The 18,030-nt window shown below is 44.1% G+C and overlaps 1 protein-coding gene across 1 annotated transcript in view; it reads right to left on the minus strand.

The window, feature by feature from the left end:
- Positions 1 to 507: 507 nt before the first annotated feature.
- The window catches only part of CCDC6 (coiled-coil domain containing 6), a 40,881-nt gene continuing 23,358 nt past the window's right edge, over positions 508 to 18,030 (minus strand). The window contains 6 exon segments of the mRNA XM_033148852.1: positions 508 to 898; positions 2,849 to 2,973; positions 3,529 to 3,629; positions 4,746 to 4,902; positions 10,220 to 10,380; positions 13,031 to 13,134. Coding sequence (XP_033004743.1) covers positions 716 to 898; positions 2,849 to 2,973; positions 3,529 to 3,629; positions 4,746 to 4,902; positions 10,220 to 10,380; positions 13,031 to 13,134 — 831 coding nt within the window. The 3' untranslated portion in view covers positions 508 to 715.

Here is an 18,030-nt window from a genome sequence, read left to right on the forward strand (position 1 = left end):
GTCAGACTTTCACTTTTGCACTGAAAGCTGTATCTTTTTATTACTGAACTGTAGTGCTGATTTATATGCTTGAAACACACTATAATATTTAGGAGTTCGTAACATACAGCTCGTGCCTGTAATTTTATATGCAAGTTGTCATGAAAAAATATAAAAAGCTGTCCCTTTTATTTTACAAACCTAGAAGCCTGGGGGGAAAAGAAAAGAAAAATATATATAAAGCTTTGGGAGCTCAGCAAAGCAATGCCATAATACCAAACAAAGTAGCAAATGTTCCAGCCAGAGGATGGATAGACATGTGAGTTCAAGTAAAACACTGATGGAATTTTTATTTTATTTTAAAATTAGTGTTGCAGATCCACAACACTGGCTGCGTTTTACGGCAACTTCAAATACAGCACACTTCCTACATGGAAAGCACATCCATGTTAAAAAAAAACAACCCACCATGAAAACCACCACATGTATTCATGTGATTATCTACATGCAGGTTTCATGTTTCCCCCACCCCCTTGCACAGAAGCGATTTCCATGTAGAAGATGTGATAACATTTGAGCCTCTGACAAACTTGTACAACACAATTAAACAGTGAAGCCTCAAAAACTTCAGTGCAAATAAGTCAAATCCAAATATACCATTGTAAGCCTTTGGCTTGTAGTAAACTGCTCTGTGTTATGAGTCCAACTCGGAATACAGATTTGCTGAGCACATGCACTAAGGCTGAGAAGAAGGATGCATTGAATGTTGAAAAGTGGCTGGCGACTGGACTGCAGGCTGCACAGGGGGTGGCGGAGGTGGAGGGGCAGGCTGCAGCGGCGGGGTCTGTGTATTGGGAGAAGGCGGAGGAGTGGGACGCTTGAATTTGTCAGGGCTGTTGCTTCTTCGGGGCGATGGTCTCTGTGAAAGAAAACAACGGAGCCAGAGTTTTGACTAGCATAGACTCATGTTACAAGACAGGGACACTCTCGCCTTTTGACACACTTAAATTCAAATTCATTCCTGGTGGGGAAATTCAAACAGGGGAAAGGTAACTTATGGGTCTCAAGCTGGCCTTTTCCAACCTTTGACTATTTGTACATTGTCCTCTTAGCAGGATACTGCGATGCTGCTGTCGTATGACGTGTCCCACGAAGGGCAAAATGAGAAGAACAAATGCTACTGCACAGTGGAAATACAAAATGGTAGCAGAAAGCTTGAAAGCAGCTGAAAGTAATGGCTCCTTTCTAGAAGAACTGAATTTGAATTACGCCTGGATAACAACACACAATGTTTCAACTCTAATGATGTAGTAGCTGAACCTACAGTTTCAAAACATGGTTTTGAGACAATTCCTTCTGGGCACTAACCACAACTTTCCTCACTTTGGACTGTGGCTGGAGTAAATTAAAAAAAGGAAGGAAGTTACAAGTGAGGGGAGGAAACTCTTTAAGTGTATCGATTAGATGTTAACTGTCTTTTTGTTTTAATGTTTGAGAGAAACTGTTACAGAGATAAGCAATTGGAGGCCAAGGACTCCAAAGGCTTCCCATCATAGATCCTGACTTCACTCCATCCAGTACTTGGACCACTTTTTCTCCAGAAGATACTCAGGGAAAGGGCTGTTTCAAAACCTGCCCCTCAAGACTGATCAGCAACAGAAGCTCTATCAAGTATTCTCCCTTATATCTGTCACTGGTCTCAACTCTCACAAAGCCTTTATCACTGTTTGCATTCGGTGAAAGAGGCCTATGGAGCCCTTTAACAGAGTTTTGTGGAAGTGAGTCAATAGGTACAGTCACTGTTGCTACCCTTCTCCCCTTGTGGCTGAGCATTGAATCATCATCATCATCATAGCTCCACAATTGTATTGTGGAGGGTTGGGCTAGATGACCCTTGGGGTCCCTCCCAACTCTATACTATATGAATCTATGAAATGTTTCCTAGGAGAACTGAGGAAACAGAATGGAACTAAGAATGGAATCAAAAGCTTGAAAACTATCGTCCAAAATGGAAAGAACTGCAAGGGATGGACGATTTGCTTGTCCAGGAACCCAATACAAAGTGGGGTTCCCAGGTTTTTATTAGAAAGAAACTGGGCCTTGCGGGCTCAGAGCCAATAAGTAAGTATGTTGGGCCAGCTCTGAGGCTTCCTGGATTTTCATACACTCAGACAGCTGGCGATCTTAACAAAGAGGTCTAATCTTTCTAGTCCATTTGGCAGAAAATGGGTAAAAGTACACAATGACTGAATGATAGTATATGTAGGATATCTACAAGAACACCTAATCCTGGAAAAATATGGGATGATTCATCTGTCAAGGTGGTGAAAGATGTGAAAAGCAGCATTTCTCTCTTGGGGAGCAGGAATGACTTTCATCATATCACTGCTCTGATCCTCAATGTAGCCAAGCTTCTTTCTTCCATCACTTTTATTTCTAACACTTGCTGCTCCTGGTACTATTCCTCCTCTTCTTTTTAAAAAAAACTTTTTATTTAAGTAGAAAGCAGTTAATAAACTGAACGTTATATGAAACCATAGCAGCCGAACTGGCGCATGAAAGGCACCTGATGGAGGGAGGGAGGTCGTAGGTGAAACTATTCTGGCCCCAAATCTGAGCCACGCTATCTCGCAGCAACACAGCCATCTATAGCTCAGTCATTACTGATTTTGGAAGTGAGGAAGGAAGGCAATGCACTATTTCTTTATACTGGAGTAAAAATCTAAACGTTTTATCTAGTGCAAAAAGGGAAGCATGGAATGAATGGCAGTCTGGTTGAAGACACTTAAATGGAACAAGCATAGAATATTATTCCCCCCCCCAAAAAAAAAATATGTAGAGATCATTAGTTTAGTTTTTAAATACTCACTGTAATACCATGGGATGGTCCCATATGCTGCACATGAAGGCCTGGGTTGTTATAATAAGACACGCCGGCTCTGGTGTGTGGAGTTGGGGGAGTAAAGCCAACTGTGTGACTTGCATACGAGAGACCTAAAATAATGAAAGCAAGATGCTGTAGGTTTACAAATGCTAATGGGCTCAGATACTAAAACACCCAGCACCTTATCAAAAAGAAAGCAACAGACATTATCTCCTAACCTGAGCAAACTGCATTTGAACAACTGTTTGCACAATTATTATGCTTAGTGGAATTGACAAAGCAAGATATGATTGAGTTGTTTTAACTTCTAGCCTGCCCCATCCCAAGCACTTAGCACCATGTTTGTCATACAGCTGGGTCCTGCACATCTGCCTCTCACCACCAACAGCTGGGCTTCCTAAGCTACACTGAAGGGTTATTTAAAAAGAAGAAAAAGGACAAAACTTACAAACAAATTTAGTAAAAAAAATTATGCATTCCAATACGTCCATGCATTACAAATGCTTCAATCCCATTTACTGGCTAACTACACACAAAAGCTCTGACAGAATTCAGGACACACCACAAGTTTCCGCTTATTGCTTTTGTAAAAAGAAAGATTAGATAAATATAAATATTATCACAATACATTTAAAAATAAAGAAGAAAGTGGTGCATATATTTACCAGGTGATATAGGTCTGCTAGAACTTGGTGAAGGTGTATATGGAATTGGACTGGACACAGTGCGTGGTCTTAATCCTTGTGCAGACATCTCATTAAAATATCTATTTTAAGAGATAAACATGGATGAGTTTCCTCTTTCCAAGAACTATTGCTTAAGTTTTATTTTTAGATTCCCCTCCAGCATATGTCTTGTGTACCATGAGACAAATACTGGAAGATACTAGAGCAGCATCAGTAGTTAGCAAGGCTGCAATCGTGAACTAACATGATCTGAACACAGGAGTACTCTCCCTTCCTATGGTTTCCAGCAACTGGAAAGTATTATCACCTCTGACCATGGAGGCATAGCCATCGGGGCTAGGAGCCATGGATGGCCTTATCCTAAATGAGTTTGTCTAATCCTCTTCTAAATAAAGCCGTCTAGGTTGGTGACCAACTAGTTTTAAAAGGTTTTTAAAGTAGTAATTTATTTTAAAAAGTACTGATGCAAGAACTAATGGTGGCAAGCACCATTTCCAGAAAGGCAATGCCTCCCTTCAATGACAAAGCAAGGAAAGCTCTATCGCAATGTGCTTATGTGTGTTTGCTTTCTTTCCGAGGAATTGTTCATAAGCAAATTTATGCGTATTAATTGAAGCCAGTGCAGTGACCAAATGCACAAGGGACTCGGATTTATCTGACTGGGTGCCAGCCATAACAGATCTAGTGTGTGCTCCTCAACACACACTAGCTTAATTCACAAATGACCTGGCTGCCAGGAGGTGTACCATGAAGTCACTACTCAAAAGGAACTGAGAAGAGTGGTCAGTTTTTGGAAGCTCAAATCTTGTTATGCTCTGGCCTGAACGGCTCGACTGTTACTTTGATTTTATATATATCACTTGCAAAGATATCCCTACACTGGACAGCTGCCCAAAACATCAAACCTGTGTCACAACCCTCCCCCCCCCCGCCCTACAGCTAATTACAACTTGCCTTGTCTCCCAGTATCATTATGCTGTGTCTCTCCCCTCCCCAGCTCCACCAAGTCAGCTGATGTGGAGGGAAATGCACAGAGTAACAATATGGGACACAAAAGACAGTGTCCAATACATGATTGGGGGGGGGGGAATTGACAAGGGATGTAATTTTTTATGGCAGTACCATTTTTATAAACCTGGTTTTTAGACCGCTTTTGATTTCTTACTGCAGCACCTAAATATATGGGCAACACAAACCTCTCATCGTCCATTTCCAAACTTGATTCACTTTCTGACAGCTGTCTGCACAAGGCTTCTCTTCGCTCCATCTCTCTCTGTAATTTTCTTTGGAGCCTTAAGTTCTCTTCTCTCATGTGGCGTTCTTCCTCCAAATACTGTGCCATCTTCTCAGAATCTGAAGAATCAAAAATTTGATTAGCCTTTTTATTACTAAACTCAGTTTTGTTCTGCGGGCATAGTAAAATATGGGTAGATGTTTAGAGTTCAGAACTTGCCTTTACCAAGTGATGAAAATGTGGATTGATCTGAGTAGGTTTCTGCTCATCTGAGTTTGATCCCATTTGACCACCATTTGACAAGCTCATATGTAACAGAGACGCAGAGTTTATTGAAATTGGAAAACAGAGACTTTTGGTCATCCTTTCGTGCATGGCACAGAGGGGAAGGGGAGAGCACGGATCATGCAGGCTTATTTACAAGCATTAAATTATGGGTTAGGCCAATGATAGGAACCTGTGGCCCTCCAGATGTTATGGACTACAACTCCCATCATCACTGGCCACTGGCCATACTGTTGTTGTTCAGTCGTGTCCGACTCTTCGTGACCCCATGGACCAGTGCATGCCAGGCACCCTATCCTCCACTGCCTCCCGCAGTTTGGCCAAACTCATGCTAGTCACTTCGAGAACATTGTCCAACCATCTCATCCTCTGTCGTCCCCTTCTCCTTGTGCCCTCCATCTTTCCCAACATCAGGGTCTTTTCCAGGGAGTCTTCTCTTCTCATGAGGTGGCCAAAGTACTGGTCATACTAGCTGGGTCTAATGGAGCTGGAGTCCAACAACATCTGGAGGACCACAGGCTTCCGATTCTGGGTTAAAACGGTAGTCTGAACCAGATCTGTTGCTCCTTTTTCAAAGACTCTCCACTTTGAAGAAGTGATGAAGTTAGAACCAGGCATTCAGCTGAAAGCCTTAATTTTGAAGAGAAACCATTAGCTGCTGGACAGTAGTGGTTTGCTATTACTACATTAATGAGAACTGTTTGGATAGAGATCTCATTTAAAAAGGATAATTAAAAACCTTGAAACCCTTTTACACTTACACACACAGAAATCCCCAAGTGCACAAGGCATGATTTATCTATTTGCATTGTAGGCTCCCCACCACCACCAAGGATTTCACTGTTTATTTTTACAACAAGAGTAGACAGTTAGTAACTAACTAGTTGATTGCTTGAACACGCTCCCCACCTCCATACCAGAATTTTGGTTCATTGCTAGTAATAGTGACTAATTATTATTGGGTTAAACCACAGAGCCTAGGGCTTGCCGATCAGAAAGTCAGCGGTTCGAATCCCCGCAACGAGATGAGCTCCTGTTGCTCGGTTCCTGCTCCTGCAAGCCTAGCAGTTCGAAAGCCCGTCAAAGTGCAAGTAGATAAATAGGTACCGGGAAGGTAAACGGCATTTCTGTGCGTTGCTCTGGTTCACTAGAAGCAGCTTAGTCATGCTGGCCACATGACCTGGAAGCTGTATGCCGGCTCCCTCAGCCAGTAAAGTGAGATGAGTGCCACAACCCCAGAGTCATCCGCAACTGGACCTAATGGTCAGGAGTACCTTTACCTTTACCTAATACCGGTAAATAACTATCAATATTGTGGTGTGTTATAGAGACATGAGAGGGGGAAATCATCATTATCCTCACCACCATAGAACACCTCCCAAAAAACTCCCCTCAGTTGGTTCACTGCTAACAATATTAGTGACTGTATTACTAATTATTAATTGCTCATGATACTGGTGATGCTTCTGTGTGTTATGGGGAGGTAAGAAGTATAAGCTGTATTTTATCTAATGTTAGTTATACTCAAAGTATACTCATTGAAAGTGAGGTGGGTTATTGGTTATTATTATTGGTCTTTTTTGTTGTACTATGTATTCTTTATTCTTGTTTTTTTATTTATTTCTGTGTGAACTGCCTTGGGATGTTTGGATGAAGGACAGCACACAAATTTAATAAATAATAAAAATAATACAGTGTGATCGGTTTGCTTCAAATACATTGAATGGCCCAAGGCCCACCCAGCAAGTTTCACAAATGAACATAGAAGCATCTGTCCAATACAATCCTAGGGGCATCTTTTATGGAAAGGCTGTGTATAAATGTTAAAAACCATGATGACTACGCCCCACCAGCTCTGTTTGATTGCATAAAAGGCCCCCATTGCATATTACCGCCATGATGTGGAACAAATCAGAAGACCTGTGCCAAATTGAGAGGAGGTATGGGGTAACAATGTTGTGGGGAGGAACCCCAGAGAAAGGCTCCTGAGCCAGAAAGGTAATGAGAGAAGGCATTCAAGTAGAATTAAAAGTCCCAGCTGAAATTTGATACAGAGATAGAAGAGCCCTATTGTCAGGCCTGCCTGTTTTTCTTTGTCTATGGCAGCATAGGCAACCTTCGGCTCTCCAGATGTTTTGGCCTACAACTCCCATGATCCCTAGCTAACAGACCAGTGGTCAGGGATGATGGGAATTGTAGTCCAAAACATCTGGAGAGCCGAAGGTTGCCTATGCCTTGTCTATGGAGTTTTCTTGGCAGGATACTGGAGTGGCTTGCCAGTTCCTGCTCCAGGTGGAGTCACGTTTAGTCAAAACTCTCCACTATGACCCGTCCACCTTGGGTGGCCCTGCACGCATAGCTCATAGCTTCTCTGAGTATTCAAGCCCCTTCGCCATGACAGAGCAGTGATCCATGAAAACTGTAAAAAAAACCCACAACCTAAGATCATGGCACTGTCCCATCACCTCTTGGCAATAGAAGACTAAACAACTAAAGAACAACAACAATTGGCAGGCCAATGACAGGTTGTTCTTATAATCCATTTTTAAAAGAATTTTCAACATATGATGAATAAAACACTTGTCAAAATAACAACATATATAAGGAGGAGACAGAGGAAAGAAAGAAAAGGAAGAAGAAAGAGAAATAAAATAATATAATAAAGCCCAAAGTTGTGTATATAGCCCTCCTGAGAACTTTAATTTTCATTCCACATACAGAGATGTGAATCCTCGCAGCTCTCACTGGGAAGCTTCCCTCTTCCTCAGTCTCACACCTTGAGAAAGCACTCGAGGCAAAGGCAGTTGTTATCATGGTGGCCCATCAACTGCCCACAAACAGGACAAGGGTACAACAGAATCTCTCTTAGGTCATTTGGACCATTCTGAAATTCAGCAGCTTCCAAAGACCTCCTGTATTTTTTTGCAGCTCTTCTGTTAGTTAGGATCTTTTTATGATTGCTTTTGGTGGCATATGCAATGATAAATCAACCACATCCACACACGCAGAGCTTCACTTGTTCATCAGGTCACTCAAGGACAAGAACGGAATGTTCAGAAGATGAAGAGCAAAACCAAGATCCACCCTTGTGGCAATAAATCAGGCCAGTATTTGCACACAGCTATTACTCAGAGCCCTTGTTCCCACTTTTAAGCACAGTAAAGTAAAGGCAATGCATAGAAGAGACCGACAAGTACAGAGAGATTAATGTCATCTCCTTTAAGGTGAAGAATATTAATTTTCTCAACTTGCATACAAGGTCTCAGCATACAACATACTTTCACCTCCAAATGGCAAGAATATATTATTCAAAACATTATTCCCCAGAAAGCAAAGCTGGGGGGAAAATCCACTGCTATTCCAAAATGCTTTATTAGATTTTAAATTAAAAATGTGAGAGTAAGAATTAAAGGACAAAACAGGGTGTCACATTCATCAAGATGACTACACAGGCAATTGTTTGCACGGTTCTTCCCCACTCCACCCAAAGGAAATAAGAACATTAAACTATTGTTCATATTAAATCTGAGATAAGGTCCTGGGCAGATTTTAGCCTCCGCCCCAATCCCATCTCTAAACACAATAAAACTGATATAAGCCTTCATTCTTGCACACTTAGTCTCATGCAGACGAGAAACCAAATTGGGAGTAATATAAAAACATTCTTCTGAGTATCAGATTCAATGGGTGATATTCAACAAAGTCATACTCAGAGTTTATACTTTAAGTCCACTGATTTCAGTAGGTCTATTTCAACTATGACCAACAATGGATATCGCCCTTAAAAAAACAACCCAAAACCCATAGACACACACAGTTAAATCTCACTTTAAAGAACAGCTATTTGTTTAAATTCGGCTATCGCAAGGATAAGGCCAATATAAAATTAAATTCAAGGCTCTGTCAAACGCAATGAATTGATGCCTGTTGTTCTGGGGGTGGGAATAGCAATTCTACACAATAGGTCACTTATTTATTGTTATTTAGGACTATTAGTCACCATGTGTGCACATTAAATGCACAAGACAGTGTTTCTCCATAAGATGTCCACACTTGTTCCTTGAAGGCTATGATGATGTAGCACAAAAGGCATGTGGGTTGCATGACCAGAAATCTTCAATTACGCTCCTAGGCAATTGCAGGACCTAGGGATGGTCCGAAACTGCTTGCTGTTAGGACTAAACTCATTCCACCTAATGACTCTGAACAGACTGGCAGCTGAAATTGTTTTAACTTTTTACACATGGAAATGTTTTTGATTGTTTGTATATATAAAAGTTTTAAACTGTCTTCATTATTCCCCCCCTTTTCATTATGAAATCCCTTTGAGCTATTTGATGGGAAGTGATTAATAAATGAAATCAAATAAATAACTCAAGAGGATGCTGCTTTGTACACTGAGGGTGCCTCACCCTGCAAAACAGTAGGGCTGGTTCTGGAAGACCTACAGGTGGTGTTCAGCTAAAGCGCTTCTGCTGGCACAAGGATTTCTGCTGGAACAATGGAACTTCTCCTTGTCACCAGAGGGTTGGGGAACCCCCAGAACAGATTTAGGGTGCAAGTGGGGTGTACTTCACCGGATACTGTCCAATATGTTTTCACTATAGCAATCAAACAAGCGTACTACTGTATATTTACTGAAGGCAAAGCAAAGCAGTATGATTGCATTTTAGCAAAGATGACATATTCAAATGTATAAGATCACAAGTAACTTTGTAACAAAATTGTTTCAGTTCTGCCCAAAGGATTTGTCCAACTAAAATTTGTTCAGCTACCCAAGTGGAACAAAAGAAAATGGTTTAGCACAGTGTTTTTCAACCTTTTTGGGGCAAAGGCACACTTGTTTCATGAAAAAAATCACGAGGCACACCACCATTAGAAAATGTTAAAAATTTTAACTCTGTGCCTATATTGACTATATATAAAGTAATTTTTCAATTTTTCCCACGGCACACCAGGCAACATCTCGCGGCACACTAGTGTGCCGCGGAACAGTAGTTGAAAACACTGGTTTAGCATACTACAGATGAATTACTGTATTTTTGACTTGGTCCTCAAGTTATTATTTTCAACTTAAAAAGGAGACGGTTCATGAAAAGCACATCTCAGCATTATGAGTAAGACCATATAGCCAAGGCAAACAGGACTTACGCTGTAACTGTGCAGCTCTGAGTTGTTTCTTTAACCTCTCTACTTCATTCTTTAGAAACCTGATGTGCCGCATCATATTCTCTGGAGAGTCTATCTCCATTGATATGTCCCTTGGAGATGGAGGAGCAGAAACAGGCTGGTCTAATTTCTCCTGTAGAATTCTGAAATTAAGATAAATGAGATTTTATCTTCTGACATCAAACTTGCCAACTGGTACATCCGGCTTCAATTCTTTGTAATATTACACCAACAGATAAACAGCAAGGTGGTTTGAAATTGTCAGTATTCTTTCTGGTAAACTCATTTCCTGAAAAATTAACATGGTGTGTTGTTCACTGCATGGGCCATTCAGCTTCAACCAGGGATCACGGGAGTTGTCTAAAGCATTAAGGGAATGGGGACCTAATGACAAACCATGGTTTGTCAGCCCATACTTTTACCTAATGTGGAGTCTTTGCTTTGCCAATTCAACAAACTGCAAATACAGTATTAAAACTTCCTTACAGAAATGTAAGGAAACGAGCCATCACATTTTAGTATTCTTCCATTGACAGACAATAGAGAAAGCCACAGACAAATTCTAGAGAATCTCTAATAGGTTTAAAGACACAGTTACAGGTAGGTAGCTGTGTTGGTCTGCCATAGTCAAAACAAAATAAACAAAAAAAATTTACTGGTAGGATTAATTTTTTTTTTTAAACTAGGTTTAAAGAATTCAGTATAGGTTGCTTTTAACAATGGTTTAAAAACCTGACTGAACTTTTATTCCCCTCTTTCTGGTTCTGTGCAAGAAGTAAAAATACCACTCAGTATTGATCCTATAAATGCAACAAAGCTGATAATGATATATTTAAGATGTCAGGGTCCACATCGCTGCTACAACTGATGTAGTAGTCATCACTATCAAACATTTTTCTAGTGTTTCAGAATGTTCAAGGTGCTTCTGATACTTAATCTAATTATTGTTATCGCCATCATATTGCAGAATGGGGGTCTAGAGCTGAAAGACAAGGACGGCAAATGCCCAAGGCCACCTAGTTAATTCATGGCAGACACTAAATTTCAATAACGTATCTCCTGGATGGAAAATATACAGTCGTACCTCGGGTTACGTACTTTTCGGGTTACGAACTCCGGTAACCCAGAAGCGCAACCCAGAGCGCATGCGATGTGCAGAAGCATTTTGCGCTACTTCCGGGTTTTTCGCGCGCTTGTTTGGGTTGCGTACTTTTCGGGTTACGTACCGTGACCCAGAACGGATCGCGTACATAACCCGGGGTACCACTGTATTGCAGTTACCAGCCAGTGTGGTATAGTGGTTAAGAGCGAGCGGTAGACTCGTAATCTGATGAACTGGGTTTGTGTCTCCGCTCTTCCACATGCAGCTGCTGGGTGACCTTGGGTTAGTCACATGTCTTTAAAGTCTTTCAGCCCCACTCACCTCACAGAGTGCTTTTTGAGGGGAAGGAAGGGAAAGGAGAATGTTAGCCGCTTTGAGACTACTTAGGGTAGTGATAAAGCGGGATATCAAATCCAAACTCTTCTTCTTCAGTCTTGTAGTCAATACTTGTTGAGGTGGTATCTTATGCCAAGTTATGAGCTTTGTTTTATTTGTTTTTTAACTTTCATACCTGATCAGAAATCTGTGGTAGGATTTATGGGATTAGTTGAATTTTCTCCGATACTTGTGATGGTAATTCAAATAATCAGATTACAACATGGCTAAATGAATACTTTATTTAAGTTACCACTTTGAAAACTATCGTTTTCATTCACCTAGTGTCTTCACACGCTCTTAATGGACAAGTCAACATTAATGTATTCAAAAAGTTGTTTTAAAGTCCCTTTTACATATCACGCATATGAAAAGCAATTTCTTGCTCATTTTGTATTTAAGAAAAAATCTATCCAATAAATCAGATGGGCACCATTTGACTATATAGGTAGCACTGAGAACTCCATGCTTTAAAAAACAACAACATTTGAAGCAAACTGGAGCAAAAGAACACATGACATAATAAATCTCATAGCCAAGCCATAAAAAAGCATTTTCAGCCCAATGTGATCTGAAAGATCAAATAAACTGTCATGAGGCCAAGAGAGATCACACTCTAACCTCTTCATTAACTAGATTAACAACAGCACCATCACAAATATTCATAGCCTCAAAGACTTGACTAGTTCTGTGAAATCCACTGAATGCTGTAAAAAGTCTGTTCCTATGAAGATCCAGACTAGTCAGGATTGTTACATGAATATTAATGTTTTTGTTTTCAAGTGAGTTTTGTAACATTAAGCCGAGGCTTGTCACAGGACACAGAGGATGACTACCGGTGAATAAGCACCAACAGGCATCCCGCTCTGCTCCTTACCGCATGACTCAGCAACCTTCTCTATAGTCCTTCTCAAGCATCTGCCTGAACATGTGAACATTAAAAGTTTGTTGAGGGGCAGGCTGCGCAAGCAAGCCTTACTCCCAAGGTCCACAAGTATGGGGGCTGCAGAGGCTTCGAAGAGCACTCAGTTCAAACACACCTAGCACTAAGGTCAGAGAGGAGGCCACATATCATTGGGAGCGGGCTTGTGTGCATAGTTCTACCCCTTACATAATTTTAATTAACCCTGGTATGTTCAGACAGATGCTCAAAGAGGGTTCTTATCTTCAATAAAACACTATTTGCATCAATGCATGCAAAAAATGTAGCTTTCCTATTTTAATTACTATATTAGTACTTAAATGATATTGTGAAATATTCTAGTTTTACCACAAAATGGGGGGGGGGGAATTGCAGAAAGAAAGCCATGACAGACCGTTTTTCTGCCTCAAGTTTGTCCATTCTCTTCCAGAGACGGTTCACTAGTGCTTCTTGTTCTTGTTCTAGGGTGTTTTCAAGATCTATCTTCTCACGTCTTAGCTAGGAAAAAGAAATTGCAGATAAAAAGAGAGCGATTGGAACTGTTGTTCAGATGAGCATTTCACTGCAGAATCGTAATTGGGAAAGTTGAAAATAATTTCAATCATTGTTGATTAAATAACTGTAATCAGAGTAATGGATGATAAAGAAAACATTTAGATGGCATTTACTTACACTTGTCATAAACCACATCTATTAAAAAATAATAACCCCACCCACCTTAAAAAGGAAGCAATCCTACACGACAGAAGAGTAACAGTCTAAATGTGAAGGTAATTCCATTAAAACTATCTGAATGATTTTGTATTCTGATTTCCTAATGATTAACTGCTCTGGTACCATTCACTGCAGAAAATGAATTTACAGAAAATGAACTGTACAGTGCTTTACACTAAGGGGTAGCCTAGTGACATACCTTTGAAATCTGAGGACGAATATTCCATAGGAAAGACACTACACATCATGAAAAACATCATTTCCAAGGAGCATTCTTGGAGGGAAAAGTGTGACTGTCCCCATTGGCCATGATGTACCTTTGTTCCCAGCGGTCAGTCTGTCACAAATTTCAAAGGGATTCTACAGGGCTGCTGAGGGCAGCAAGCTGCCATTTGAAGTGGTGACAAAGCTTTTCCTTTATGTTAAAAAAATAGGAGAAAGCAGCCCCATGTCTCCACAACTTTAAAAGTAAGCCCACACCATCTGATTTCACCTACCCTTGAAATGCGCAAACATTCTCTCCCCTCCCTTTGCAAGGCTGAATGGTCCCATACAAACTGAGAGATATAGTCCGTTGGGCTTGAGACTATAATACCAAATACCTACTGAATCTTACTCCAAAAAATGAAAGAAAAACAAAATAGTAGTCTTGCTTTATTTTGTCTATTTCATTTAGGTCCCATCAAGGCTTTGTACACTGGGATCCCAGGAAATCTGCCATTCAACTAACCAGATCTAGAAAGGGTTAGTTTTAGCAAGGTTGCTGTATCCCAGTAGTATTCAATGTTTTCAGATCTAGGACCTCTTCATGTAACCCAAATTTGAACTTGGGGACAATTTCTTAATTTTTTACCATATACAGTGGTACCCCGCAAGACGAATGCCTCGCTAGACGAAAAACTCGCAAAACGAAAGGGTTTTGCGAGTTTTTAGTTGACTCGCAAGACGAATTCGTCTATGCCTGTTTTTCGCAAGACGAATTCGTCTGGCGAGGTACCACTGTAAGCTGGCTTACCTTTTCGCTCTGGTCGGGAGGGGTGATGTCCGCGTCCGCCATTTTGGATCGACTGTGCATGCGCAGTCGATCCAAAAGGGCAGACGCGGACAACATCCCTCCCGACCGCAGCGAAAAGGTAAGCTCCGCTGCCGGTCGGGAGGGGGCCGTGGGATCGTGCCCAATGTCGGGCATCATCCCACGGCCCTCTCCCTCCTTCCCGGAGCCCCGCCGCTGCGTTTTAAGACTGCAACAATCGTTGCAGTCTTAAAACTCGGCGGCGCGGAGCTCCGGTGCCGGTCGGGAGGGGGCCGTGGGATCGTGCCCAATGTCGGGCATCATCCCACGGCCCTCTCCCTCCTTCCCGGAACCCCGCCGCTGCGTTTTAAGACTGCAACGATTGTTGCAGTCTTAAAACGCAGCACCGCGGAGCTCCGGTGCCGGTCGGGAGGGGGCCGTGGCATCATGCCCGATGTCGGGCATGATGCCACGGCCCCCCTCCCTCCCTCCCGGAGCCGCGGAGCTGCGTTTTAAGACTGCAGCGATCGCTGCAGTCTTAAAACATAGCACCGCGGAGCTCCGGTGCCGGGAGGGAGGGGGCCGTGGGATCGTGCCCAATGTCGGGCATCATCCCACGGCCCTCTCCCTCCTTCCCGGAGCCGCGGAGCTGCGTTTTAAGACTGCAACGATCGTTGCAGTCTTAAAACGCAGCACCGCGGAGCTCCGGTGCCGGTCGGGAGGGGGCCGTGGCATCATGCCCGATGTCGGGCATGATGCCACGGCCCCCTCCCTCCCTCCCGGAGCCGCGGAGCTGCGTTTTAAGACTGCAGCGATCGCTGCAGTCTTAAAACACAGCACCGCGGAGCTCCGGTGCCGGGAGGGAGGGGGCCGTGGCATCATGCCCGACGTCGGGCATGATGCCACGGCCCCCTCCCTCCCTCCCGGAGCCGCGGAGCTGCGTTTTAAGACTGCAGCGATCGCTGCAGTCTTAAAACACAGCACCGCGGAGCTCCGGTGCCGGGAGGGAGGGGGCCGTGGGATCGTGCCCAATGTCGGGCCATCCCACAGCCCTCTCCCTCCTTCCCGGAGCCGCGGAGCTGCGTTTTAAGACTGCAACGATCGTTGCAGTCTTAAAACGCAGCACCGCGGAGCTCCGGTGCCGGTCGGGAGGGGGCCGTGGCATCATGCCCGATGTCGGGCATGATGCCACGGCCCCCTCCCTCCCTCCCGGAGCCGCGGAGCTGCGTTTTAAGACTGCAGCGATCGCTGCAGTCTTAAAACATAGCACCGCGGAGCTCCGGTGCCGGGAGGGAGGGGGCCGTGGGATCGTGCCCAATGTCGGGCATCATCCCACGGCCCTCTCCCTCCTTCCCGGAGCCGCGGAGCTGCGTTTTAAGACTGCAACGATCGTTGCAGTCTTAAAACGCAGCACCGCGGAGCTCCGGTGCCGGTCGGGAGGGGGCCGTGGCATCATGCCCGATGTCGGGCATGATGCCACGGCCCCCCCCTCCCTCCCGGAGCCGCGGAGCTGCGTTTTAAGACTGCAGCGATCGCTGCAGTCTTAAAACACAGCACCGCGGAGCTCCGGTGCCGGGAGGGAGGGGGCCGTGGGATCGTGCCCAATGTCGGGCATCATCCCACGGCCCTCTCCCTCCTTCCCGGAGCCGCGGAGCTGCGTTTTAAGACTGCAACGATCGTTGCAGTCTTAAAACGCAGCACCGCGGAGCTCCGGTGCCGGTCGGGAGGGGGCCGTGGCATCATGCCCGATGTCGGGCATGATGCCACGGCCCCCTCCCTCCCTCCCGGAGCCGCGGAGCTGCGTTTTAAGACTGCAGCGATCGCTGCAGTCTTAAAACAGCACCGCGGAGCTCCGGTGCCGGGAGGGAGGGGGCCGTGGGATCGTGCCCAATGTCGGGCATCATCCCACGGCCCTCTCCCTCCTTCCCGGAGCCGCGGAGCTGCGTTTTAAGACTGCAACGATCGTTGCAGTCTTAAAACGCAGCACCGCGGAGCTCCGGTGCCGGTCGGGAGGGGGCCGTGGCATCATGCCCGACGTCGGGCATGATGCCACGGCCCCCTCCCTCCCTCCCGGAGCCGCGGCGCCGTGTTTTAAGACTGAAGCGAGCGAACAGCAGCGCTGCTGTTCGCTCACTGCAGTCTTAAAACGCGGCTTGGCTTGGCTCCGGTGCCGGTCGGGAGGGGCCCCCGGACTTTTTTTCCCATAGGAACGCATTAATTAAATTTTAATGCGTTCCTATGGGAAAAGGTGCCTCGCAAGACGAAATTTCCGCAAGACGAAGAGTCTTGCGGAACGAATTAATTTCGTCTTGCGAGGCACCACTGTATAGTATTGTGGTCCATCATAGATCAAGTCATGACCCAGTAGTGCATCCCAACGCACCAGTTGAAGACCAATGCTGTATCACATGCCTTCCAATCACATCATGAGACTGTAGCTTTCGCTGATTACTGACTTTTTTTTTACACATATATGGAAACTTCCAATCACATCATGAGACTGTAGCTTTCGCAGATTACTGACTTTTTTTTACACATATATGGAAACTTGCACTGAATGTTCATGATAGAACCAGAACATAAACCAGCTCCATATTTTTACTACCAAGCACAAATCTTCCTCCAGTGTGAAAAGAATTTACTCCGAAGCCCACTAGCTCAACAGCCTCTTGAATATCACTGGCAGGTAGGGCTCAAATCTCTGCTAGATGTTACAATCGTTGCCAGCCACCTCAAATAAGAACCAGTTTTTCACTCAAAGTGACTGCTCAAAAGCCTGCATCTGCTTGTCAAGTAGATGTCTAAAGATTTGCCAACTGTGCTGAGGGAACCAAAAACGTGGTCATGAAGCTGATGGCACACAGAAGGAGGGGAGGAAGGGACTGTAGTGATTGTGAGTGAACTTTAAAGCCGTGTCAAGGAGAACCCTTCTTTTCTGCAACAGTATATAGGTGCTCCCAGCTCTCCTTGTCTGGTGATTCCTGGGAAAAGGAAACACCCCACAAGCAGGGTGCTTCAGCTTCTTGGGTCACAGTGCTGCCAAGGTGCAGATGCTGGGTCAACCTCTGAACCTTTGCTGCTCCATCCACACTAACAGCAGAAACCTTGGCTAGACACTTGCGTGTGTGGGGATGGATCAGTATTGGTATCATGACAAGTGGTGTTCACCTTTCCCCCCTACACTGTGATCCCAATGGAAATCCTCCCCAAGACATTATTTGTCTTGGGGTGAAAACTACGCTTAGCATAATCTGTAGCTGGGCCGGCGGTACGGAGACTGCAGCAGTCATCTTCCATAATTCTGATCCAGACAGCCCTTCCCAACTACACTTTTTGAAGCCGCACGTGCAAGCTACGTGCTTTAATGAATTGCACAGCTGGGTTTAGAAGCTGGGGGAACTAAGGTTGGAGAAGGACAACAAGATATTGTCCACAGAGAGGTGCTATTTTAAATACCTGGCTCTAGTTCTGCACGTCCATTGGGCATATCACACACTACAGCCAGGCTGAAGGGTAGGAATGTAAATGCATAGCACACATTGTTCCTTTGTGCTACTGCAAAGGGATGCAAATTCCATTAGGGAGCATGCCACAGAGCACTCTTATAAAGCTTTTGGATTAATCCCAGAAATTAAATGGCAATGTTAAAGCCTGCAGTATGTGGCTAA

Source organism: Lacerta agilis, chromosome 5 (assembly GCF_009819535.1).
Source record: "Lacerta agilis isolate rLacAgi1 chromosome 5, rLacAgi1.pri, whole genome shotgun sequence".
Classification (NCBI taxonomy): Eukaryota; Metazoa; Chordata; class Lepidosauria; order Squamata; family Lacertidae; genus Lacerta; species Lacerta agilis.